General features: G+C 46.3%; 1 protein-coding gene across 1 annotated transcript; it reads left to right on the top strand.

Annotated features, from left to right (window-relative positions):
* The first annotated feature begins 389 nt into the window (after positions 1-389).
* Positions 390-26874, top strand: FAM83H (family with sequence similarity 83 member H). Its single transcript, XM_074897533.1, has 5 exons — positions 390-458; positions 19948-20408; positions 21422-21586; positions 21949-22073; positions 23960-26874. Exons 2-5 carry the CDS (start codon positions 19962-19964, stop codon positions 26604-26606), a joined length of 3384 nt encoding a protein of 1127 aa, XP_074753634.1. The 5' UTR covers positions 390-458; positions 19948-19961; the 3' UTR covers positions 26607-26874.
* The last annotated feature ends 1112 nt before the right edge of the window (positions 26875-27986 follow it).

Genomic DNA, 27986 nt, shown 5'->3' with positions numbered 1-27986 from the left:
AGCTGCATCGGTGCCACTGCACCCGCTGCTGCAGCACCCAGCGTGTCCCCGAAATGGACCCCGGAGCATGAGAAGTCCCCGGTGAGCCCACACGCTCCTTCCCTGGGCGGACTGCGGTGTGAGCGGTGGCCAGGCCCGGCCGGGCTGCCCGCGCCCGGCCCGCTCCCAGCCCGCTCCGCAGCCAGGCCCGAGCTGGTCCGACAGGCTCAGGGCAGACGGGAAGGGAGAGGCCGCCTGCGGCTCAGGAATGTGCAGCCCTTATCTCTGGCTCCCCTGCAATCCTGGGGAGGGAACAACTCTCCGGAGTTTGCCTTTCTCTCGCTCTTACTCACCCTCTGCCCTGGGTGGAGCTTGATTCTCCTGGCTCGGAGGTGCCCGTGAATCAGGCTGCAGGCACGTCCAGGGGAGCGGAGAGCCGGAGAGCACGACCCGCCACCTGCCCCGGCTCACCTGGGAAGGTAGGAGAGGGGCGGGCGCCTCCCGGGGTACCGGGGCGGCTGCCTGAGGCGGCGGGCAGGGGCCGGGGAGGGCCTGTCCCGCTCCTCTGTGCGGGGCTGGGCGTTCGGGACGCGGGGCAGGGACCCGTCCGTGGGCAGGAGATGGCTGCTTCGAGGCAGAAAGGCTCCAGGAGCAGGAGCCGCCAGGCACCCCCTGACTGCTCCCGTGGGGGACAGGAGAGTGCAGGCGGAGCTGGGGGAGGGAGAACGCGCCGGCACAGGCGGCAGGAGCTGTGCCATCGAGGGGAGAGACCTGCCAGCCTCAGGCAGCCCCATCAAAACTCCTCAGCGAGTGTGGCAATGAACTTGTGTCCCATCTCCTCTGCGAAAGCACCACGGAGTAGTTATTTCCGAAATTATCCCTGTCTTCGGAAGAGATCGTGCAGCCTGATTCAGCTTCCCACAACGGAGCCTGAGCCAGCCGCCTCCTGGGATGGGAAATGCTGTAGGGATGTGTGGTCAGGAGACTTCAGTGCTGGTAGCGCCGGCGAGGCCAGGGTCTGCAGCAGGCTGAGAGCCAAGAAACAGCTCCTGAGGCCCAGGCACCTCTACTCGCCCTGACCTCGCTCACACGCATGGGTGTGTAGCTGTCTGCCGACACGGCCTGCAAGCAGCCACACAGACCTTCGTGCACGTACATGCAACAGCACAGACGGGCTGCGTGTGGACACATGCATGCACAGGCACACGTGCATGCGCTCACTAATTTTTTCCACAGATGTGAGCCTGTCTGACAGACTTCAGGTTTTGTGTGTGAGCAGAGTGGATGGGGAAGGTCTTGCCTTCCCATCTCTCTAAATTGACTAAGGTCAGTAGAGGTCAATTATGGCTTTTGTCTGGCCTGAGGACCAAGGTTCTCTATCTTCTAAAACAGTTAGAGGGGGAGGAGGCATTTATGAAGGGGCAGAAGTGCCTATAGCATCCTCCTTCTGCTGAAAACTTCTCATCCATGAAGGGTGCAATAAGCTCAGCTGTGATAGAGGCCAAACATACATGAGTAACAACTCTAGCCAGCAAACTGTCCCCAGCACAGAGCAGTGACAATTACACCACTGCAGAACAATGGTGGCCCAGGATCCCTCTGCACAGCCCACAGTGGTGTGTGTTTTCACTGGAGGAAGAGGCAAGCAGACAGAAAAAACACAGCATGCCTTCACCCTATTGCAAGGCCACAGAAGGGCTGCGGTTTGCAGAGATAGTTTCTTTCATTTTGGCCTAACTCCCATTTATCTGAGGGGCTTTAGAGTTGTATGTGATGTCACCTGGCAGTGGAAATAGTAGTATTTGGGGGGGGGGGGGGGGGGAAGCTATGCTCTTTGTGTGGTTGTAGGGAAGATTGCATGTCGGAGGAAAAAGTGACAATGTCACCACCAGTGTCTGGTATGATTGTGCCAGAGCAGTGTCACAGCTGAGGACAGACACCTCTCTTCTATACATTTTTCAGGCAAGCACAACTTTCCAAGCAACTGAAATTCACCTGCAAACCTTGCAGGACAGGACTTCCTTGTATTTTATGCTTAAATGGAACACCTTCAGACTGCTTGTCAGACCCCATTTGGCTGGATTTTTGTGACCCTAATGAGGAAGAGAAGTTTCATGAGTGCATTTCTAAAATCAGGATGTGGGTGAAAGTAAAAGTCAAGGGCAGCATGCAGTTCTTCCTCTCCAAATTATACCTTACACTGTTGGACCTTTTGAAGTCCTCTGTTTTAGACTTCCTTATACCTGCTACCTAGTAAATAAAAATCCAAGGAAAGGGATTGATTGAAAGAGAGTAAGCTTGGCATGAGTGTTGCTATCATAGATGCGGTGCTTAGGGACATGGTTTAGTTCTGGACCTGCCAGATTTAACCTGCCAGGTTAATGGTTGGACTTGATGATCTTAATGGTATTTTTCAACTGAAGTGATTCTATGATTCTGTCTCTTCAGGTAATCTGCTGTCTGTAAGAGGTCTCTTTTGCATTTTTCAGTAGCTGTAACCACCAGGTTTTGCCCTAGTGACTCTCTGCAGGCTGGATTTACATGCCACCCCATACCCTTTATTGCACAGGACAGTTAAGATTGCCATGCTGACATGACATGACAGCTGTCTCAATAACCACTTCACAAGGAAAATTATGACATGTAATTTTTTGGCTACTTTTCCCTTCCTCTGGCCTGTAGGAAGATCCCCTGGACATTCTGAACGTTTGGCTAATTTCCTGATTCTCCAGAAAAGAGTGTTTTGTGGGATCCCTTGCACTGATTGATAAGCAGGGGTGAGTCCGGTAGGTGTTCTGAGGTGCTGATCAGGCTCCCAGTGCTGCTCTGCTTGTAGCATTCAGTACATTTACTGCTCACCTTAGACACAACAAGAGTTTATTACGCCAGTTTGTAGGGTCAGCTGACAAATGTATGCAATATGGAAGATAAAGTTATAATCTATGGAAGTTCAGTGAATGAATTGATTAAATTAATTGAAGCAATTTCTCATCTGATGACCATGACTTCGGATGAAGCGCAACTCCTACACTACAGCAGGCAGACACAGTTTTTTTAAAGGATGACTGAGATCCATATAAAACCATCTAGAATAAAGAATGGGATCACATTCACTCAGCTGCTTTTCCATAGGGTGATTGGTAGAGGCTGGTCAGGTGACCAGAAGAAAAGGCCCTGGGGGTTGCATACACGACATTGTCGTCGGAATAACAAAGGCTGTATTTTCATCTTCCAAACAGAAATTAAAGCAGTAACCCAGTCTTTGAGCCTACAGCCTAAAACTGAGAGAACACTGAGAATGAGAACACAGAGAAACTTCAGCAGAAAATACAGAAAGGAAAATTGAAAGAGGAAAAATAATTGCTGTGAGGAATTATCAGACAGAGTTGTGGCTGAGAAAGGGTCTAATTCAGACTGTTACCCACATGTCACCATGCTGTTCTGGGGAACCTATCTGAGCCTCACTTGGTGAGAAGAGCCGTTAATAGGAAGGTGTCCAGCATCCTTTGCCATAGCTCTTGTAAAATTTCCATGGCATGTGCTAGGGCTAAGCCAGGAAATTCTGGGGTACACTTGAAAACCAAAAGTGCTACAGGCACATCACTGTGAGACTGGCAAGTGAGATGCCTTAAATTGAGAGATTCTCTCTCAGTAGAAGTCTCATCCTCAGTACAGAAAGCTAGCACATGTAGAAGGAGCTTCTGGAAAGAATGAGCCTATCTGTCACTGTTACTGTAGGTTATTCTGTCTGCTGCAGCAGGATTAGAAGGTGCTAGCTGTCCCTCTGTCACACGATGTAGAATTAAAAAAACTCACATCTTGAATCATATTCTAGGAGACAGGTCCCTCCCCAAATCATTTACCTAGTACATTTTCTTGAGAGCAAATCAACATTTTCCATGTCTTACAATGTCTGCTCAGGTAGCTTTATCGTAGGCATCTCCGTCCTCTTCTAAAACTGACGCTTCCAGAATATTAGCAACCTGTTTTCATATAATCTTTTCTGTTCTATCAGGCCAAGTAAATTTTTTTTAAATAAATTATTTCTAAACTTCAGGGGTTCTAGACATTTTGGAAACCTGAAATTTTTTCACAGCCCGCTGTAAGAGCTGTAGGTGATGCCATTCACTGAACATGGTGCATGGGCCAGCTGTGGCCCACACCCTCCTGCCTGCTGGACCACTGTTTGGAAATTGCTGCTTTACCTTTTTCTCTTGGATGTACCATTTGCTGATTCTTTGACTCTCAAAATCACTTTGATTCATTTCTTGACCAGGATTTGCCAGTCCTTCAAACGTGAATAGCACGGAGGGATTTTGCGGCCATCTGTGGAGTACAGCAGGCTAAAGTAAATTCTTCTGCCTGTGTTCTCTCCTTTGCTGGTGTCCTGGGCAATGCAAAGGCGAGGTGTTTAAGCCCAGCACATTGTGCCGTACTTGCAGGTAAGCGTGGGGTCTCAGGCAGAGATCCTCTCGTACCCTACCTTACCAGGCCTTTGCAGCCCGCGCGGCACAGCCTGCCTTCTGCCCAGGCAGTTCCCTCTGCTGGGGCGCAGGCCCAGGAAGGCCCCAGCTTCTGGGAGTGTCTTGAAGCAGAGAAGCAGGTCCAGCCAGGGAAGTGATCATCTGAGAGAGGCAGTCTGGGAACTTGCTGTGCAGGCAAAACACGTAACAACAAGCACTGGAGTCAGCATTGGGAAGGAAGATAGAGCCAGCCTGAGGTGCTGAGACATCAGCAGGGGATGACATCAGGCAGCAGCAGATGAGAGAGAAGAGAAACACTGAGCCAGTTTCCTGTTTTCTTAGACTGGGTAAATACAGTCCATTGCTCTCGATTTGCACCTGGCACAAAGAATCAAGAAAAATGAAGATCATTTTATTTAATTTTTGTTTTTAATCTGTAGGGTTTTGTGGTGATCATCCACTCAGCGTAGCTGAAACTAGAAATTCATGCTACTCTTTTAGAAAAAAAACAGTTGAAGTTCATTGAAATGGAACATAATATGGACAGGCAGCAAACAATGCACAAGGCAACAGGTCTATACTTTTTTCCAGTTTCTGCTCTTACTGTTAATCCAGAGGTAAAGGGAGAATTTTTACACCTAGCTTCATCTGTCAGTTACTCTTCCCTACTCAGCCTATGTTAAACACTTCCTTATGGTTGAACGTTTTTCTGTGCAGAGTTAGTTGTAAACTGTGATCACATCACTGCTTACGCCTTCCAGTATTAAGAGCGTCTGATAGCTTTTGCGTGTCACAAAAATCGAATGTTTGTGATAAGCATCAATGCTAGTAAAGTCACTGCCAATTACACGAACAGAAGCAGGCCTCGGGCCAAGCCAAAGGGAAATTTCCGTTGGAGAGTCTCCTCAAAAAAAGCTCTTGATAATGGGACATGGATAGCTGCATGCTCCTTTTTCTCCTCCTCTTTCTCTCCTGCTAATGTTCTTTTGGCTGAGGGGGGCAGTGATTATAGTAGTACTCCCCATGCAGAGGTGCACTGGCACAGTGGCAACCAACCCAGTGACTTTGTGAAAGCCCAAGCAGACGGGTGGAGGAGACCTTTGCTGCTGAGAGATTGAATCCTGCCTCTCATCAGCCCATTATATCAGCCTTCATCTCCTACTTGTTACGTTTTCAGCAAGCTCTTTCGTGCTCTCCTTTATCCACTGCCCCTAAGCATGGGAGGAGCTACTCATAAACAGCTACAAAGCCTACCTTCTTTTTCTTCTTCAGCTTCCTCCTGAAAAAAACAACAACTATCCCATATTAGCATGCTAAAAAGTAAGTTCTAAAGAGCTAGTGTACTGAATACTTGTTTCTTCTCTGTACCTGTCTCTGTTCATCATTGTCCCATCTACTATACTTAGAGGAAGGATTTCTTGGGAAGGATCTAGTTTGCAGTTTGGCTCACTCATTATCTAATATGGTTCTGATCATGACTGGTGTTCTTGATACTTCTAAATTTATGAACACGTTTTATGAAATGAGCGCTTAGGATAGCAGAGAACTGCATGAAATGCCAAATAATGATAGCAGCCTTCTAGAATGTGTGTAAAGAAGACACTGAGGATCGATACATTTTTCCCTGACTTCATCCAATATCAGTTCTGAGTGACTTCAAAATCAGAGAACAGTAAATGTGAAGTACTGCAGGACTTGTATGGAGAACCTGGGAGCCAGTGTGGTGACTTGTCAAATGATAAATGAAAGCTAGTCTGGAATCCCTGTAAAAATAAATTCCCAAAGGTTTCATCTTGGTCCATGTGCCCTTCACGGTAGAGCAGATGGACCAAGCATGTGGTTCCTTAACAGGCTGTATCTGTCTGATGCCAGTTACTTTGCCTGTCCTTTAGGCACTGTGATCATTCTCCCATGCTTCTCCTTATGCTAAGAAACTCCATCAAAAATTTGTCTTTCAAATGTCCCTATAGAAGCTATCTGCAGTATAGTGCCTACAGACCACTTAATTCCATACGTGATTGTATGTACAATGCTAAATTTGCACATGTCCCAGTTGCTCCTTTGTACCTCTCGGCTCATTTTTCTCTTTCATCAGTTCATCATGTCTAATGGGGCCTAGATTATGAGACTGTCTTAAGAATTGCCGGTACTTCATCGAGTACAATGGGATTCTGTCTTTTCATCAGAGTCTTTTACTGTAACTGTGTATTCCACCAAACCAGCAAGGCTATTTGCCTGTAGCCTCTTGGGATTCAGGAAAATCAACTGGTTGTCACTGGGGCAGTTCAGCAACAGCAGGACTAAAAGAAAAAAAAACAAAGCGTAGTAATCCTATCCTAGAAATCATCAGGATGCTCATTGCTCCTTAGTGGTCAAAAAGCAGATGGCATATTAGGAGAGGAACAGAATGTGAACACTGTATATAAAGCTGTATTTCACTTCCAACTTGCAGCTCCAGTCCCACCATCTCAAAAAAGAATACAGTAGGGTGAAACAAAAGCAGAGAATAGACTAGAGGATCATCAGAGGCACAGAACAGTTTCCATAGAAGAAGCAGTTGAGTAAGTTAGGGTTCTCAATCTAGAAAGGTGATGGGTGACAGGAGAGTTGACAGATGTATAAAATCAGAGCAGCATGACAAGGGTCAATAGATGCTGATTTTACTATCCAAAGCAAAAAACCAAAGTACAAGCAGCAGATTCAAAAAAGAAGGAGACTGTTCTTGACTGTATTGCTGAGCTCTAACTCTCTGCCTCTGGCTGTTGCAGATGCTGAAATTTTATACAGGTGTAGGGAAACCCTGAGTTTATGATAGAAAAATCCTTTGCAGCTATCTACAGTCATTAAAGCATATCTGGGTCAGGAGGTTCTTGAGCCTCAAGTAGGTAAAATTGGCTTAGAGAAGCAGGTGAAGCATCATAAATGCTTGGCCTGTCCCTATATGTTTTCCACACCATCTGCTCTTAATCCCTGTTGGAGATGGGTCTCTAGGCTTGATGGACCTTTGATCCCATCTGGAGCAGCTGATTTTATGTTCTGTCCTCCCAGGAACATGTGGTAACAAGAGGGTTCAGACATAGCAAGAATGAAGCCTGGAGAAGCTAAGAATTTGCACTCCTTGTTTAGAGATACCATTCAGAGGGGCTTCTACATTACAAACATCTAGTGTTAAAGAGGACAGTACACAGAAGTAAAGTACACTGTACTGCATGGAATGGGATTGGGAGAAATTACAATGTTTCTGGAGGATTATAATCTAAATAATCAGAATTTATCTGAGGAAGAGCCGTGTCAGTAATTTACACAGATAAAATCGACTGAAATACGTTATTTTGAATGTAGTTTCGGATTAAGGATGTGGGTGCACACAAAAACACTGTACACTCAGTGTGTCATCAGGGTAACGATTTCAGAGCAGCTGTCTGTGTGCGTGCACCCTGACTGTTTAATACCCTGTGGTAAATGCCAGGCACTACAGTTCACTTCTGCTGAAGAAGTAATTGCCTTTCATTCATGACAAGGAACGTGTGTGGCGGGTGCTGTGGATCATTATGTTTGTGCAAACTCAGTTTACTTCACAATAATTTGATGGCCCAATGGCCAGTCATTAGCTGGATAAATATACTGAAGTTGTTTTAGGGAACAAAAGTGCATTACTTCCAAAAGACCATTAATGAGATCTCTCACAATGTTTAGTGAAAGTAAGTGGTAATAAACACTGAAAATATTAAATCCAGAAATAATTGCAGGCAACTTTGGAAAAAAATTAACCAAGTGAGCTGAAAGGCCAGAATAATGCAAATGAAACCATGTGCTGCCAGTGCAAGGTAATTTATACAAAGGAAAAAACCTGATCTAATTGTATGCCCTCTGGGATTCAGGTAAACATACAGTTTTGGTTAGTGAAGGTGCCAGTATACTTACTCTAATAAGCCTTGACTTCTCAAAATTGTCTAAATAAATGCTGTCTGAAATGTGATTAAAATCGTACGTTATGCTAAATTAACAGGTATTGCATTAGGTAGTTAATGAAATAGCAATTTATTAGTATCAATCTTTAGAGAGAAGGTACTAATAACCTTCATTTTTATCAGACTTACCAGCAATCGAGTCTTTCTTCAGTGCTGCTCAGGAGTGGAATAAAATGTTTATGCAATCAATAAATAGTCTAGTAAAGTTCAAGGATAACATAAAGTTTGACAAAACAGTTTTTGGGTTTTTTTATTTACTAAATATATATTTATATTTACTAAATAACAGGATATAACAGTAAAAATCACAACACTGCAATCTGATTAAATGTATTTCCATACAATCAGATATAAAACAATATAAAGAAATCCAGAATGAGGGTCGCAATTATAGAATCAAAGATTCAGTGTTGTGAAGATGAATTAAATTACCAGAGAAACTTCAGAGAATTCTAAAGGAAAAGTCACAAACGGTGTCCAGGGACAGCAGCCAGTGTTGTTAGGCCTTACCACAGAAAGTCTGTTCAATTTATCAGGGAGAAAGCTGGGAAATGATTTACACTCCACTTGAACAGACAAAAGATCTGGTATGAGGCAATTTTTCAGTTGTGCGAATGGAGGCATTATAATACAGTTAAAATCAGAAGTTAAAGATTACTTTGTGAAATAAGATGCTTTTTCACTGCAATAAAAGTAAATGAATGCTAAAGTAGGTTGCTAAGAAAATGGTTGACTCAGCTATTTGATATTTAAAAATATGTATATATTTCCTATATACATTTAAATGCAGTTACTGTGAGGAGTGTTACTGCCTGTGTGTACCAGTGACGAGGGTGTTCAGGCTGAAGGATTGTTTAGCTCTTTTTTGCCCTTTGTATCTGCACTTTTCCACCCTACCCCGCTCTGCTTTTCTCCGTCAGTCAGGCTGGTGTGGAGTAGGACTGCGTGCTGCATGCTAATCATGGCTAGACATGAAATAATCAGGTCTCGTATTGTAGGGCTTCTCTGAAGGAGTCAGGAAGCAGTTGTCCTTGTTGCACAACTGGATAAATGTATGTAGGGCTTTTCATCTTCCTTGGACCCGTCTGACCTCTGGGGCAGGTAGAATGGGGCAGTGAAATGCTGAGTTGCAATGTGCAACTCACTGACTGGCAATATTCAGTTATTCAGCTAATGGTCTGCAATAGTACATCAGATGATTTAACAGTCCCCACTCATGTACTCTTAATCTTTTAAAAAGCAGTTGTGATATACAACAGACAACAGACAGTTCAAAATTAAAATGAGCACTTTAAATTATTAAGGAGTTTTGTTTCAGAAAATAGTCATCATGGGATAGGGTTGTTTTTAACAGATTTGTGTGAGCTCAGTGTTTTATCTCTTTAACATTTTGATCAGTACAGTAAAAACACTTGCGATAAAGCTTTTAGGTACTTGATTTTTGGGAAAGTCAATAAAAACAGAAGGTAAGGCAGGTATACAGAGCACCTTGGATCCCTTGATAACCGATCCATCACAATTAGTTATTACACATACTAACTGAGAAACCATTTCATACTTTGGAAAAGGAGACTGTATCCCAACAACCATTGTAAAAACTAATGTGTGTCAGAGTCGCCAACAAACTGAAGTGCAATGCCACGGCAACACCCACGGATGTACAAGCAGGAGCAGGGAGGCAGTTTTATTGGTAATGTTGTGTTCAGCTGTGCTGGCTGCACTTTGAAATGGACCTGGAACCGGGTACAGAAGAACTATTAGTACAGTTTGATGGCTCACAACTGTTGTACAGGATTCATCGGCCTTGATGTGGGTGTCTAGTGTGAGACAAGTACTTCACTGTATTGGCTAGATTTTGATTAAGAGTATGATAATAATATTTTGGTAATAGTAGTATGGACATCAGATGTTCAGGGAGATGTTCTGCAATGAAGATGCCTGAAGTTGGGTGAGACTGATCTATCCTCCTGTAAAAGTTATGTTTGAAAGTACAACTGAAAAAGTAAAAAATCTGCTCCAGTTTCTTTATTAGCCATTTAAAGACTTGAATTCTGGAACCACTCATCTCCTAGGCAGGTTCTGGTATGAAGTATTGAAAATTTCAAGTTGGATCTTGGTAGTATGGATTGTGTGGCAGGATAAATGTAATCCTGGGGTTAAAAAAACTGAGCACTGAAGCTTTGGAAGACTGATTTGTTAATGTCTCTGGGAGAAGGATTAAGAGAAGACTCGGTCAAATGTAAGCACCTGTATTAGAAGATTAATCTTATCCCATATCCCTTTGATTTTATTCACTTATTCTCCATCAGCTGTAAAGGGGAACCCAAGGCCATTCGCGTGCTATACACCTGCGTTTAGTTAATGAATCTGACCCTTGAGGAGCAATCCTGGTTCCTAAACTTTGGTGTTTTGTGTTATTTTAGGTGCCTTAGGGTATCTAAAACACAGCAGATGTGGCACAAGCCCTACAAGAGACTTACAGCCTCTTGACCAGCAGCTGGAGGCCAGGAAAGATACCTTAGGGCATCCCAAGTGACGTTAAACACCTGTGTGTAGACACCTGACTTTCTCCCCTGGTTATAGTTTGTTTGCAATTTGTTTATATTTAATTCACCCAAGGCTTAAGAGCTAGAGGGTGGGAAGAAGTTAGAATTTTCCTCCTTCCTACCTAATTTAACTTCTGGATTTTTTCTTTCATCTTCCTCCAAAACAGCAGGGGCTGGACAGCAGGATAAGTAGTGGCAGATGCCAGTATGCTTAGTGGTCTTAAAGAACTTCTCAGGTCCCATAGTGGTCTGTTTTGCTCATAAAATCAAGTTTAAAAAAATTGCTGGAATTTTTTCCCAGGTCATATTGGCAGGATATAATAGGAGTCCTTTGCTTTCTTGTACAACGCAGGGGCAGGACTCTTCCTGGGATGCTTTTCCTGATACAGTCGCAGCAGCTGAAGGTGTGAAGGACAGTGGTGGTGTGCTTGAGCTTTCCTGTCCCTTCTGGTAGTGCACTGTAGGTTTTACAGCTCTGGGGATTTTGAACTAAGCTTTTTTCAGTTCTCGTCATGTAAATGGAAGGAGGGGTGTTCAGTGGTTCCTTTTGGACTGATCATATGTCACACAGCTGTTTACAGCTGCAGATGCTGGATTTATGCGATCTCTGCTTCTTCCGTAACCATACACAATTCAGTTCCTGAACTATAACTGGACTACAGATTATTTTACTACCCTTTGTAAAGACTCTCAAGGACAATGTGGAGGTGCCACACATCATTCTTTTTAGTGTCTTAATTTTTCACTAGATTCCCCATAGCTTGTGTCATAAAAATCTGTAAACTGTGACTAGCAATTAAAGTAAAATATTTCCCAATTAAATAAAATAAGCATATAAATTAAAATTCTCTATTAGTAGTTACAGGCTTCCATATACATTTTGCTATATTTTCAGTCTGTGACTTAGTTTCTTTGACAGTTTTATAGTGGTTCAGATTTCCAGAAATATGATGTCTGTCTTTTTCTGAGATGCATGAAGCTCCAGAGGATAGATTTGCAGGTAAAGTTCAAGCAAGGAGGCAACCCCTTCTTGGAGTTCCCCTTCTGCTTTAGATACCACCATAATCTAGGAAAACAGCTATCATGAAAGAACAGTAATAAATAATGTGTTCCCTAATCTGTCACTCTGGAATGAGGAAATCTGACAGGGTGTTCAGTGAATTCCTGTTAAAGGAACCAAGGCATTGCTCTCTAACTCTAATGAGAGCCTTTGACAACCAGTTAAAGGGCCCACACGGGCTATGCATTTCACACAGCTCTTGGCCAGATTTTGCTGCTTCATTTTGCTCTTCCACGCCTCCTACATGACAACTGCCAAAGGTTTAAGAGAGAATGAGAAGGTACTGAATGAGAAAGCTGCCCTTCCTGGCGTTGTATATCCTGAATGCCCTGCACAATAAACAAAATACACAGTTCTCGAGTCAAACAATGACAAGGCAACACTGCATCCTTAGTAATATATCTCATCTTCTGTAAGGCATGTGAATTGGTACTCCACAAAATCCAGACTGACACATTTTGAATGGATCAAAACTAGTTAACATAGACGTAAAGAGACAGTAGTTTAAAAAAAAATATCTATTTAAACAACTTCACTATGGCAAACAAATATTAGCCATAAATTTTATGTTACAATTTTCAGCTAATTTGTAAGGGGGTTACTTACCAAATAGTGGATTATTTGACCTAGAACTAGAGACACAGCCTTGCAGTTGGCAGCTTAACAACATCACATTTGAACCAGCATCTCAGAGATCTGCCAGTTGCAGAGAGGTATTCCCAGGAGTTGTAACTTAGCAAAAAAATCCCCCAAACATTAACTAAATGCAGAATCTAAATGAATTCTGCAAGATGGATGGTAGCAGGAGTAGTAGCAAAGGCTGCAAGTACATGGACTCCAAAAGCTCAGGTGACTGCCTCCTCATAGTGAATTAACATTCCTAGCAGAGTTTCTAACCCAGGAGCTACCTAGAACACTTTTGTTAAGTTTTATTTATTCATTGACCTGAGATCAGCTCTCGCTTACCATAGTGATGAAAGATAATAAACTTTGAGGTTTCAGTTAACTTCTCCTCTACTGCTTAAATTGACAGGAAAGTAGTTTGAAAGACTACTGAAGGAGCATCAATCATTTTGTGCATCTTTTGTCATGCAAATCAGGGAGTATTTTAATTGTAGATAGCAGCACATTAAAAGCTAGAGGGAGATTATTGGGACGATGCCAATGTCAAGAGTTCCCGATATATTCTTCACCTGGCCTTGAGCGCTTCCAGTGATGGGGCAGCCACAGCTTCTCTGGGTAACTTGTTCCAGTGTCTCGCTACCTTTATTGTAAAGAATTTCTTCCTTATGTCCAATCAAAACCTACCTTCTTTCAGTTTAAAACTGTTGTCCTTTGTCCTGTCACTACCAGCCTTGGTAAAAAGTCTCTCTCCATCTTTCTTGTAAGCCCCCTTTAAGTAGAATAGAATAGAAATATGGAATAGAATAGAATAGAATAGAATAGAATAGAATAGAATAGAATAGAATAGAATATTTCATTTGGAAGGGACCTACAAGGGTCATCTGGTCCCACTGCCTGAGCTCTCCAGGGCTGACCAGGAGTCAGAGCTGCTGTTAAGGGCGTTGCCCCAACGCCTCTTCAACCCTGACAGGCCGGGGGCACCGAGCCCCTCCCCAGGAGCTTGTTCCAGGGTTTCACCACCCTCTGGGTAAAGAAATGCTCCCTCCTGCCCAGTCTGAACCTCCCCAGCGCAGCTCTGAGCCGTTCCCGTGCCCTGCCCCTGGAGCCCAGGGCGCAGAGCTCAGCACCCCCCTGTCCCCGTCCCCTCCCTGGGAGCTGCAGAGCCCTGAGGTCACCCCTCAGGCTCCTTGTGCCCCGGCTGGACAGACCCGGAGCCCTCGGCCGCCCCCGGCAGGACCTGCCTCCCAGCCCTTCACCACTTCTGTTGCCATCCTCTGGACACGTTCAGGGACCATCACACCCTTCTCCAGTGGAGGGCCCCAGACCTGCAGGCAGGACTCGAGGTGCAGCCGCGCCAGCGCTGGACACAGCGGGGCAATCCCCTCTCCTGGCCACTGGCCGTGCTGGGGTGGATGCCCCCGGGATGCTGTTTGCCCTCCTGGTGCCGGGCACAGGGCTGGCTCCTGCCGAGCTGCTGCCCCCCAGCGCCCCCAGAGCCCTTTCTGCAGCCACCCCTCTCCCAGTTCGTACTCGTGTCCAGAGTTACTCTCTCCCAGGTGGAGAACCGGGAACTTTTCTTGTTAAATGTCATGCCGTTAATGATTGCCCAACGCTCCAGTCTATCTAGATCCCTCTGCAAGGCCTCATGTCCCTCGAGAGAGGCAGCAGCACCTCCCCGTTGAGTATCATCAGCAGACTTGTAACAGTGCATTCAGCTCCCGCATCCAGAGCCTTGATCAGTGTTGAGCAGAACTGGCCCTGGAATGGAGCCCGAGTCACACCACTGGTGAGTGGTTCCCAGCCAGATGTGGCCCCATTCACTATGACCCTTTCAGTGCTGCCATCCAGCCAGTTCTTCACCCAGTGCACCAGGTACCTGCTTATCTCATAGTTGGACAACTTGTCCAGAAGGATGCTGTGAGGGACAGTATCAAAAACCTTGCTAAAGTCCAGGAAAACTACATCCACTGCCTTCCCTTCAGCCACCAGGTGGGTGACCTTATGGTAGAAGGGTATCAAATTATATTACTTAAGTATTGAAATGCCTCCCTGAGGCTTCTCTTCTCTGGACAGAACAACCCTAACTCTCTCAGCTTTTATTCATAGCAGAGGTGTTCCAGCCCTCACAACATTTTTGTGGCCTCCTCTGGCCCCGCTGGAGCAGGTCCGTGTCCTTCTGCTGTTGGTGCCCCAGAGCTGGACCCAGCCCTGCAGGGGGGTCTCCCAGAGCGGAGCAGAGGGGGAGAATCCCCCCCTCGCCCTGTGCCCCCCCTGCTCTGGGTGCAGCCCAGCACACGGGGCCTTTCTGGGCTGCCAGTGCCCGTTGGTGGCTCACAGGCCGTTTTCCACCCCCCAGCCCCCCAAGTCCTTCTCCTGGGGGCTGCTCTCCATCCCCTCCTGGCCCAGCCTGGGTTTGTGCTGGGGATTGCCCCGGCCCGTGGGCAGGACCTTGCCCTTGGCCTCGCTGAACTCCCTGAGGTCGGCCCGTCCCCCCTCCCCAGCCTGCCCAGGTCCCTCTGGCTGGATCCTTCCCTCAGCGCGTCCCCGCACACAGCTCGGTGTCGGGGGGAACGTGCTGAGGGGGCTCCATCCCACTGTCCATGTCACTGATGAAGGCATTAAATTCTGCAGCACAAAGAAAACACCCAAAACACATCACATCACCTTATTTAAATTTTTTTCGAGCTGTATAAATGCTAATAGCTACTAACTAGAAAGCTCCTCTAGATGAGTGGCTTTAAGGAAAACTGCCATACTGAATAAAACTGAATATTGTAGCACACCTCTCTGGTTCCAACAAACCCCTGCCTATATAGTGTCCTTTTGGACTAGAAAATCAGCTGCCTGTGTGTCTGCAGTAACAGATATCGAAGTAACAGAGATCTTGATTTGCTCAAGCGTTTTCTGCTTACATGCAGAAACTTCAATCTCTTCAACTCTCACTTGGATCCAGAGGCTATGGTAATATTTCTTTACAGATGTAGACGCAACAAGTCACTCTTGAAACTGTTTTTATTCCCCAGACTCTAAATCTGTATCAGGAGAGCATCAGTTTCCCATCTTGCACAAACAGACACTTGTTCCACTTCTGACAAATTGACAGATGCGTCACAAGTGCAGTCAGGGCTGTATCTTCTTCAGAGCATTCCAGATAATTCCCAAGAACTATCAAGAGCTTTTGCTCTCTGGAATCCTCTAAAGTAAGTTAGTGTTCTCTTAAGAGTTGCAGAGTATTTACAATATTTTAAAAATTAAAATTCCTGCTTAATTATCATGTAAGCTGTTTCAAACCAGAACTGGTCTTCTTCTATCAAGGATTTTATGAAGAGAGACAGGCCAGCGCCTGCACGGCGAGTGCAGCCTGGGGCTGGTTGAAATCGTCTCTTTTGCTCACCTGTAGTGTCCATGGAACTGTGAGCAGTGTCCTGCGTGCATTCGCCTCCTCGCACACACAGAGACTTTCTGTGCAGCCCTAATGCTGTTACTCGGGCCCTGCCCGGGGGCACTGACCTGCGGTGAAGACACGTGAAGTTGATCTGTGCAGGCGCAGCTGGCCGCTCGCTCTGCGTTCCAGCTGCTGCTGCAAACACGCCGTCACCAGTCCAGGCTGAAGTCTGGACTCTTCAGATTCTTCCTGAACTGCCTTTCTAAAACAAAAATGAGAATCTATTGCGGGGAATCAAAGTACATGACAGTGAGCAAACTCTAGAATTTCCTCATGCTTAGCCTCAGGGTAGTCTAGGGGCTTCTTGGGGGGAAAAGGACACTTTTACAGTTTTCCTGCCTTCCCTGGGGAACAGCAGACACAGTTGTTGTAGCTACTCGAATTGTGCCCACTTGTTAGGGACGTGTCCTTATATCCTTGCAGGTCATGAGTTACTTCGGCTTATGGCGGCAGAAACATAATTTCAGGTTTTTATTTCACAGTTCTCAGATTTGTGCGTCTGTTTTGAAAGACATTAAAACCACCCGAAGGAAGTGAGGAGAGTTAATGACGAGAGCCTTGCCTGGGCAAAGCTGAGGGCTCCTTCCGAGCAGGATTTGATGGTGCTTCCTCAGCATTAACTTCTGAGCAGGAGCTGTGACACACGCACCTCGCTCCACGCTCCTCGCGAGCCAGGGAGGGTGACGCGGCAGATTCCCCAGCCCTGTTCGTCAGCCGCAGCTCCCGCCCCGCCGCGGTGTTGCTGCCCCGGTGCGGGTGCTGTTCGCCCCGGTGCGGTGTTACTGGCCCCGGTGCGGGTGCTGTTCGCCCCGGTGCGGTGTTGCTGGCCCCGGTGCGGGTGTTGTTCGCCCCGGTGCGGTGTTGCTGGCCCCGGTGCGGGTGTTGTTCGCCCCGCCGCGGTGTTGCTGGCCCCGGTGCGGGTGTTGGCCGCGGCCCGCGGGCTGTCCTCGCAGGCGGGGTGAGGCCTGGGACCGGCGGCCCCGCCCGCCCCGCCCCCTGCAGCCGGTGCCGGTCGCCCCGGGCCCCGCCGAGCGCCGCAGCAGGGCCGCGGGCGGGGGCCGGGCCGGGCGGAACGGCGGGAGGGCCGATGGCCCGAGGCTGCCGCCCCCCGGCCCCGCCGCGGCCCGGTGACTCCCCGGGACGGGACGGGCGGAGGGAGCGGCCGCCCGAGGGACCGGCTGTTCTCGCTCCGGCAGCGCGGGCCGGTGTCCCGGTCCTGTCCCGGTCCTGTCCCCGTCGTGACGCAGGAGCACCGGCACCTTCCCCAGGCTCCTGGCAGGCCAGGGCCCCCCGGGACCGGCCGTCCCCTGCCGCGTGTCCCTCAGCTCCGTGTCTCCCAGTGCCCAGAGGCTTGCAGAAAACCACGAGGATAATTTTGCTTTCGCACCATTTCTTCACTGGTACTATTTTTCCTCCTTATTCATGAATATATTGACTACCACAAATCCTCAAGTTGCTGAAGCTGACTCGTACTGTAACCGCGACCCCACCGAGCCGCCCCCTGCGCTCCCCAGTACCTTTCCACCACCAGCTGTGGGACGGTGGAAAGAAAAGTTCTGACCCAGCATTGTCTGTCCGTCCTGTTTGTACGCGCTTCCTCTGACCCTCCTAAACACCCCGTGGGAGGGAGTTCTGCACAGAGAGCACGACTGAGGAGAGGTGTTTCCTGCTCATCAGTCTGAACCCACTACCTGCTCTTCGATTTTATGCCCTTTGAGTTCTCACACTGGAGGAGAGAACGGACACCTGTCCCTGGTCATACTTTGTAGATGTTTTCTCTAGGCTAGAGTCATCGTTCAGATTTATAACGGCCTTTTCCAAGATGTGAGGGGTGAGACTGCCATATTCACAACACATTCAGGCTGTGAGTTCCCTGGGAACCTGTGCGGTGGTGGTGTTTTCTCTATTCCTTACCCAATCATCCTTAGCATTAGCTGACACTTTTCCTTTAAAGGTCCATCTTCTTGATTTATAACAGCATTGAAATAATTACATCAATCAATAAAATATAAAATTAAGGTTGTTTCACCACTTCATGTTTATCAACATTATATTCCCTCTGACATTTTGGTTGTCCAGTAAGTTTCATAAGGTTCTTCTGCTTTTTCTTTTGTTTTTGTAGCTGGCGCTCAGCATTACTGCTCTGAGCAAGCACTGGGAGCAGTTTGCTGGCTGCATGACCATTCATCCCTTTTATGGGGTATATATAAATATGTTGAATATGTTGGTCTCATACCCCAGAATGAATGGAATTCTGGGAGCATTTCCTTAAAATGAAAGGCTAAAGACACTACTAAAATAGTTAAGAGCAGGTGACTTGAGCACACCAAAATGGAGGTGTATAGTGGGCTGCTTTTTATTTTAAGAGAAAAAAGATATAATGAGAATTAGAATGGGAAGATAAATCTAGACAAGTCAGACTACAAATCAGGCTACATGTGTAGACTATAAAGACAGTTACCTATTGGAATCCATCACACAGGGACCTGTTAGATTCTGTTGCTATCTTTATATTAAAGACCATATTTTTTCCTGTTGTATCATGCAGTTCTGCTAGGAGTTACCATCTGAAGCAGGAGTAACTTGTGGGAGTTTGAGGCAGGAGCAACACTGCAGTGATCTGTGCTATGCAGGTAGTCAGATAAGAAATTCTCCTCAGGCTTTATCTTGAAACTGTTCTAGCTTTACCCTTACAGCTGTTGATGAGAGCAATAGCATGGGCCTGAAGTCTTTTCCTTCCTCCCATACCCATGGCAATCCCTTCCATTCTCTGAGCAGACATGTTGTATGGCAATGGCAATAGCAGCCACTTTCACCCTTTATGCTCACACTGTCACTAATGTAACTTTGCATGAGTGCTCAAGGGCAGCCACGCTCTTCCCTGAAAACGAGGAAGACTCTGCTGGCGTGTCAGTGCCGGAGCCCCGGGAGGGTCTGTCTGAGCATTGACATTAATTGCAGGTCAGAAGCCGAAGTGCTTTGTAGCCCTTTGCAGAGCAGTAGGATACTATTTATTGAGTTGTATTTGTGGCATGACAAGCTTTTCTTCCAAAAATTGGTTAAAATCAAATTTGTCTTTAGTCTCAAATAATAGGTTCCCTACAGACAATTGTCAAATATTGAATATGAGCCCTTTCAGCTCTGATTTCTCCCAACATCAAGAGACTGAAGAAGCAATCATAACCCTTGCTTCTTATTCCTTCATGGATCTCATGAAGATTTGTCTGACTTCTGACCATGTTACAACAGCAGGATGCCCTTACAGTTGCCTGCATTCCACTCACACCCTGCTCTGTTCATATGCTGAGGTGATTACAACACTCAGTTTATAAGGATTCAGAGGGTCTATTTGTATACATGCATATGCCCTATGGTTTAGTGTCATACTACTTACAGTAAATTATTTTTGTAGCATTAGGAAATGAGTTTTAATCGAGCCCAGATAATAACCAGCAGCATTGTTCTTTGGGGGGGGGGGGGGGGAGAAAAAAAGGTAGCTTGAAAACAAAAGACAAATTTAAGCTTAGCAATCAGCAGCCTGAAAAAGAAAGTTGGGCATTCTGTTATAATTCTGTTAGATGCATCATCCTTGTTCATCACAGTGCTGCCTGATTTGATTGTTCCTTATTTTGCCCGGAACATGTAACAGTGTTAAAGCAATGCTGAAGTCATTACTGCCTGTGCCTAATTTAAGGCTCCCATCCGTTTGGAATTAACTTTCTCCAACATTACCCCATGTGCTTTGAATCTTTTCCCTTTTGATTTTGCAATCATGAACCCCCAACTCTCACCATTAATGAGGATGAATGTGTCCTTGGAGTGAAACTGCTCTCATGGTTGTTTTTTTCTTTTCTTACAGCTCTCCCTCCCCTCATGGCTCGTCGATCTCAAAGCTCCTCACAGGGGGACAATCCCCTTGACCCGAACTATCTCCCCCCCCATTACAAGGAGTATTACCGCTTAGCTCTGGATGTGCTTACTGAAGAGGGCAAAGAAAGTTACCAACGCTTCCTGGCAGAGGAAGCAGCCCCCGATTTTCTTTGCAACTCGGAGGTGGATCACATCATACAGAATCTCCAGAAGCCCCAGTATGCCAATCAGGAAGGCAGCACAGACACCGCAGGTGACAATGACATGGATGGATCTTCTGGGACTTACTGGCCCATGAACTCCGACCTCGCTGTTCCTGAGCTTGACCTGGGCTGGCCAATGGTCTTCGGGTTCAGGGGAACAGAGGTGACGACCCTGGTGCAACCGCCCCCTCCGGACAATCCCAGCATTAAGGAGGAGGCTCGCAGAATGATTCGTGCAGCTCAGCAGGTGAGACAGTGCAGAGCCCAGCTGGAGCAGAGCTACACCCGTGTGTGTGCAGAGGAGGAATCAGAACGCACCGGGTCCTCTGCTGACTCCCTGGACTTTGCTCCGAGGACCTGACAGAGGGGCAGGATGATTGTAAAGCTACCATTTACTGCATCAAAGCTAGCCTCTGGTCTCATGAAAAGTGTGTAAGGGCATGCTAAAATATACCAAGAGTTCAGAGAACCACAGAACAGTTGAGGCTGAAAGGGACCTCTGGGGATGGTCTAGCCCAGCCCTCCTGCTCAAAGCAGGGTCAGTGAGAGAGGGTTACCTAGGACATGGCCTGAGTAGCTCCAAGGATGGAGACTCTACAACCTTTCAGGGCAACCTGTTCCAGTGTTCAGTGACCCCTACAGGAAAAGAGGTTTTTCTCATGTTTAACTGGAATGTCCTGTATTTCAACTTGTGTCTTGTCCTTTCACTGGGTACCACTGAGAAGAGTTTGGCTCCATCTTCCTTGCACCCTTCCATCAGGTATTTATACTCACCAATAAGAGTCGTGAAGGACAGGGACACAGAGCTTTGAAGCTGCTTTGCACATTATCAGCATAAAGATGCAGCTATATAGTGGCTGACCGAATGCTGGCCAGGAAGTTATCTGAAAATGGCATGGGTGTGTTGGAGGGGTGATCAGACAGCGCCCAAGCACCTCATTACAATCAGTGTGGTTACATGACCAAAGAAATACCCGCTGGCCTTGGATTAATGAGTAAGGGAACGCTCAGTGGCAGCGAGGTTTTTCCCTCACCCTCATATATAGAATACACACCTTAGATGACAGCAACTGTGCTTCCAGCTCTGGAGCCCACCGTGTTTAAAGGAGCCTTCAAATGGGAAGGCTCCTGTTTATAAAGGAAGTTGAAATGGAGACGGTGCAGCAGCGCAGCGTTGGAATGTGGGGTGCTGGGGAACGTGATCAGTCAGGGCCTAAGCAGGCACAGATCACTGACCTCTGCCTGGTGTTCTTTTCCTAGGTGGTAGCCATAGTGATGGACATTTTCACTGACGTGGACCTGCTGTTTGAGGTGCTGGATGCTGCTGCTCGTAGGGTGCCTGTGTACATCTTGCTGGATGAAATGAACTCGCAACTCTTCCTCGATACAGCTGCTAAATGCAGAGTCAATCTTAACTATGTGGAGGTGAGCAAACCAAAGACCTGCCCTAATTCCCATCTGGAGGGGGATATGTCCTGGGACACAGAGGGCTGTTATGGCAGTAGAAACCTGAGAAAGGGGAAAATGGGCCAGACTCTAGTGGAAGATGAGTGTGAAGAAAGCTAGGAGAGCTGGCACAACAATACAGGGCTGCAGGCTGTAGACACACTAACAATCAGTGTATCTGATATAGTAATATCTAACCATTGTGTATGCAGACAGAATCACTAGAGCTGAAGTGTAAAAGTGGTGGCAAGATGGAAGTTAAAAGAGCAAGGGGAAGAAGGAAGGGCAGGCAGAGGGAAGTAACAGCTTCTGGGTGAATCAGTGCCTTGTCTGGTTTGCAGTTCCTAAGGGTGAGGACGGTTTCTGGCCCAACCTACTACTGCCGCACAGGGATGTCCTTCAAGGGCCACGTGAAAGAGAAGTTCCTCTTGGTGGACTGCATGGTGGTGCTGAGCGGGAACTACAGGTGAGGAGCCCTGCAATGGTACATGTCTCAGTTCCAGAAAGAGGCTGGTTAACTGGTAAAGCAGTGCTTTGGCACTTCCAGATGAACATCAGTGTCAAAACTGTTCTTACGGAAGGGTACTGAGCAGCAATTTTGGGGAAAAAATACACCATTTTGCAACTGAGGTACATACACCCCTTAAACAAGCCCAGACACCTGAAACCAAGCTTCCTCCATGTCAAGAGTGTAAATGACCTGTAAAAAAGATACAGTAATTATAAGGGGATGTGGGCTAACCCTGGTAGGCAGCCAAGCCCCACGCCGTTCACTCACTACTCCCAGAAGGATGTGGGAGAGGATCAAGCTGTGGGTTGAGATAAAGACAGTTAAATAGCTAAAGGAAACCTGCACATGCAAGCAAAGCAGAATAAGGAATCTTGTTCACCACGTCCCATGGGCAGGCAGGTATCTAGCCACTTCCAGGAAAGCAGAGCTTGACTTGGGAGATGCCATGATGCTGAACGTCCTCCCTCTTCGTGCAGACGGGTGAGGTTGGGAGGGACCTCTGGCAGTCGTCTGGTCCAACCCCCTCTGCTCCAGCAGGGCCACCTAGAGACTGTGTCTAAGATGGTCTCTGAGTATCTCTACAGAGGGAGACTCCACACAGTCAACCTATTTCAGTGCTCAGTCATCTGCACAGTAAAAAAGTGTTTTCTGGTGTTCAAACGGAACCTCCTGTTTCAATCTGTGCCCACTGCCTCTGGCCCCGTCACTGTACAGCACTGAAGGAGCCTGCCTCCACCCACCCCTGCGCCTCCCTGCAGGCACCGATAAACGTTGAGCCTCCGGCCCTGCAAAGGTGCTGCTGCCTTTTTTCATCTTGTTGCCTGCCAGAACCCCCATGTCACTTCCAGCCAATCTGCTTTCTAGATAGTCCTCCTCAGCCTGGACTGGTAGGTGGGCTTGTTCCCTCCCAGGTGCAGCATTCTGCATCTGCCTTTGCTGGGTTTCATGAGGTTCCTGTCAGCACATTTGTTTCCCCGGCCTGCTGAGGTCCCCCTGACTGGCACATCAACTGCACCAACCCCCCCAGTTCTGGTGCCATCTGCAAGCTTCTTGAGGGTGCACGTTGTCCTGTTCTCCCGGTCATTAATGACAGTGTTAAAGACAGTTCCCCCAGGCCGTGAGCCCTGAGGATCACAACTTGTAACTGCCCACCAGTCAGGCCCGTTAACCAATCTCCCATCTGCTGTGTTGGCACGCTCAGTGAGTCCACAGTGCTCCAGCGTGGCTACAAAGATCCTTATGTAAAGGCCATGTGGAAACCCTTGCTAAAGTAAAGAAAAACCTCATCTCTGCTGTCCCCTTGTCCACGCCGCCAGCCTTCTCTCCATAGAAGGCAATCAGATCGGGTCATGGTTTGTCTTTGGGAAATCCCTGCTGTCTGATCCCAGTTATCTTTCTGTTATTCCCGTGCCTGGAAATGGCTTCCAGGAAGATTTGCTGGACAGTTTTCCCTCAGACTGAGGTAAGGCTGACTCGCTGTAGTTCCCTAGTTGATCCTTTTGCTCTTTTTAAAGATGAATACAACAATTACAACCCAAAGTAATTGCAGGAACATCTACTTCATATGAGGATTACCATCTTGCTCTCTTGCTGCTGTTACTACTGACTGGCTTTTTAGAACAGAATTCGGTTATTGCCTTGTAAAATCCTCTGCAAAGATGTGATGCCAAATCAATTCATAACTGTCAGGCTTGGGAACAAGAGTGTGCCATGAATCGTTGCCCGAGCAGTAAATAATATCAGGGGAATTTTCTTCAGGCAAGCAAATGGTTTAACGTAAACTGGTACAGTCAAGTTACTCGATGCTAATACGCTATCACTACTTCTATTTCTCTTTGTAGTTTTATGTGGTCTTTTGAGAAGATTCACAGAAGTATTGCACACATCTTCCAGGGGGAGCTGGTGGCCAGCTTCGACGAAGAATTCCGAATTTTGTTTGCGCAATCAGAACCTCTTGTTCCTCCAGCCAATGTCTTGGCAAAGGCAGAGAACACATTTGCCATGACTCCCTTCGGCAATAACATGCCTTTCTTTCCAAAAAAAGCACCCCTGATGTTCCAGAGGGATGACAATCTTTTTCCCTCCTTTATGGACAGAGTTGATCCAGACAGGTACTTCCTGTCAAATTTCAGGCGGGATGACATGTTGCGCCACACCGTGGAGGGGTCGGCCATGCGAATGTACAAAAAGGTAGAAATGGAGAATTCTCAGATGGATCCTGTCAGGGGTTTTCTCCGTTCCAAGCAATTGGAGTTGGATGCTTTTAAGAGACACAGTTTCGCAGAAGGAACATTTGAAAATTTTGCTTCTTCTAAACAGTATGCCAGGCAGATGTTCATGAACAATATGGATGAATTTAAAATCCAGTCTAGCCATTTTCAGAAGGATCAGTTCTACCAGTACCAGTTTGAACATCCCCATCTTTCTGGCAGACCTCAGGGATTCTTTGAGAGAATCCGAGGAGGTAGGCCAGGGTTCAATGAACTGGAAGACTATGGAGAGGGACCCAGATACCCTGAACTTGAACCCAATTTTCCACAGGAGGCTTTCCCCTTAAGGCTGGATTACGTACCTTCGAATTCTTCCAGAGAAGTGAGACATGGCTCTGATCAGCTGAATCCTGCAGGCAATGGCCCAATGGGAATGATGTTAAGAAGGCAGAATATCGGACAGAAATTTATTTGCCAGACTTCTCCTACACAGAAACAAAGCCTGGAACAACGCCTGTTCTTACAAGACAAAGATGAGGACCAAGATGAAGACAAGAACACACAGGAAAATAGAACAGGTTTACGTAACTGGAGGATTTCCTCATACCTTAGTGCATACCAGTCTGAACCAGAAGAAGGTCTTCCAATGCCGATGGAATCAGAGGCATATAATGATGTTCTTGGGGATACCCTCACAAAGCACCCCACTGACCTCATCCCGGCATTCAAATCCCCCATGTCTTTTAATAGCAAGTCACTGGGAATTGAAAGTGCCAAAGAATTTTCAGATCCTGATAGAGTAGGTGAAGAAACCCCTATAATGAAACAAGATGCCTTCAGGTCCAGAATAAATCCTTTGATCCAGAGGAGCTCAAGACTCAGGTCCTCTCTGATTTTCAGTGCTGCCAAGTTAGATCAGCCTAACACCACAATAGAAAAGGTTCAGATGATCCAAAAAGAACAAATGTCCAGTGAGTTGACAAAAGACAATGAAACTATAAAGACAGCCACCTCATCTAAAGTGGCAGAACTTTTAGAGAAGTACAAAGCTGTGGGCAAAGATACAGAACGAGCCACAGTCACTCATACCAAAGCTGTCTCCAGTTTTCTACAGGAAGAATCACAGAACACAGAGAAGAAATGTACCAAATCCGTGCAATATAAGATTCTGGAGAGTAGGATACTCGACTCCAAAGACTCCTGCAGTACTTACAAAATGCATGGAGAGCCTGACAGACCATTTGGAATGGCCTCATCAAACCCCCAGCTTGTTGACGCATTTAGTAAAGATCCCCTAGCACATATTAGCACTAAGGTGGACAAATTATCCTCTCGGTTTTACCCCATAGAGAATAAACCTGCTCTTCCAGAGAAGGAGAGTCTTATATTTGTAGGAGACACACAGAAATTGACTCTTCCAGAGAAGAAGGAGAGAGTGACGTTCAAAGAAGACACTCAAAAATTAGTCAATACAGAACTGAAGAAACCACAGATTAGGACAAGTACCACATCAGTTCTTGAAAACTTGTCTAGAAGTCAAGGATCTGACAGCTCTCTCAATAAATCTGAGGAAGACTGTTCAAAACAAGAACAAAATCCAATGGAATTTTTAAGAAAAGGGTCACTACGGCTGAAGCAGCTTTTGACCCCAAAAGGTGAAAAGAAGTTGGAGGAGGAATCCACTTCTGAGAGTGGAAAATCAGACAAGTCAGCTGTGGTTCTCAAACGATCTTCCATAGGGGACTGTCAGGAAATGATGGAGGAAGAAAAAACCCATAAATTTGCAACACCCCTTCCTCCCAAAAGCAGCCAGCCAACACAGGGGAGATTTCCTTCATCCACCACTAACATCCTGTACAGCAGCAACCTCCGTGATGATACCAAGGTGATTTTGGAACAAATCTCTGCAAACAGCCAGAAGAACAGAGCTGAACTGGCCAAGCAACTACCATCCACAAGTAATCCTGACCTTTCTAAGTCAACTACAAGCTTGGAAAGGAAAGGTGAGAAGGAGAAAAGCTGTAACATCCACAGGTCAGAGAGTTTTGGAAGCCAGAAACGAAATCTTCAGCGGCAACCATCGGAGGATAGAGACACCCTTCTGAAAAAAATGGAGAATATGCGGAAGGAGAAGCGAGTCTACAGTAGATTTGAGGTCTTCTGCAAAAAGGATGAACATACAAGTCAGAGTGAAGAAGAATATGACACAGATGCTAAAGACAAGAAGATGGGAAAATTCATGCCCAAAATCCTGGGGACCTTCAAGACCAAAAAATGATCATAGAAACACTATTTAATTCCATCTAATCACTGACTGTCAAAGGCAACTGAGGAAGTAGCTTGTTTATGATGGCTGTAAGCACCATAGGCAATACGCTCCACGGTTAGTCAGTGGAAATGTGTTCAGCAGTAGACTCCTACGGCACAATTTGCCCAATAAAGTCATGTGGTATCAGGCAACCCTATTGCAGTATGTTTCAAATAAAATTATTAAACTGCCAAGATGCTTCAAACAAAGAAATAAAGTAAGAGTCTCTTTACATTATGCTCAGGGAACATTTTCAGCAGACAAAACAATTCCACTTTCAGAAGGAAAGAATGGAAAATAGAAAATTCAATACTTGAGTTCAGTCCAGGCAAGAAAAATACACACAGATACACAAGTGCACATGCGCATTAACTGGAAAAGGTGTTTCTCAGGTAGAGTAATCTTTTCTTTCTATCTAATAACAAATCAAATATGGGAGGCAACTTTTTTAAAGTTTTGCAGGAGAAAAAATATTGTAAACAACTTTTTGCCTGTATCTATGGTTATGGTCTTGTCTAGCAGTACATGCTCAGCTTTCATATTTACCATTTTCTAAGCCTATTGGTTCTGTTTTGTTAGTGTTTTCTTTCCTTCTGTATAATGGAAGTATTGGTTTAGGGAGTGAGCTGAAAGAAGCAGCTGGAAGGCCGTAAAAAAGGAAATGGACATGTTATTAAAGAAAGACCTGGTTTTAGGACTCCTTTTCAGCTGAGTTGGAATCTAATTAAGCATTGAAAATGCTGTCTTGGCAAAGTAGTAACTTCCTTGACAATGTGGCTCCAATCCATTAAGTGATTGTGAGGGGGGGACGTTCCCTTGTGAGGGCAAGGAAAGAAGGGACTCAGAACCACGGAGGGAATGAGGCTGCTGGGATTCTCAAGCTCAGGAGTGTTTTATCTTACGTAACTTTCTTGTAGCAGTTTGATGCCGAACTGAACCCTGCAGCTTTAGAACAGTCCAGATTAGCCTGTAGGTTCATGCTGTTGTGTCTTAGTGTCTGGCAAGGACAGAAGGCAGAGACAGAAGCTATTGTGAAGTGCTGTACATAATGTTTAGTCACTTAGCTCTTTAGGTTTTTTCCTCAGCTTGGACTGTCTCTGCCTGGCACCTAGCAGGTTTGCCAAATTGGGACTTTTTTTCTTTTCCTGATCTTTGTGCCACAGACATGACAGGGAAGAATGCTCTCACATGGAACTAGGCTTCTGAATTTCCCAGTCCCATTAGCCTGGGTTTCATGATTACCCACTTTCTGACACCAGCTGCAAGCTTAGTAAAGCAATTCAGGTTTGGCAGATGGAGGCCGGAGGCTGCATCGGTTCTGGAAGGTAACTTTAGCAGGATCTTTAAAAC

Source organism: Athene noctua, chromosome 2 (assembly GCF_965140245.1).
Source record: "Athene noctua chromosome 2, bAthNoc1.hap1.1, whole genome shotgun sequence".
Taxonomy (NCBI): Eukaryota; Metazoa; Chordata; class Aves; order Strigiformes; family Strigidae; genus Athene; species Athene noctua.
Note: the sequence above shows the minus strand (reverse complement) of the source record. Positions and strands in the feature narration are given on the sequence as shown.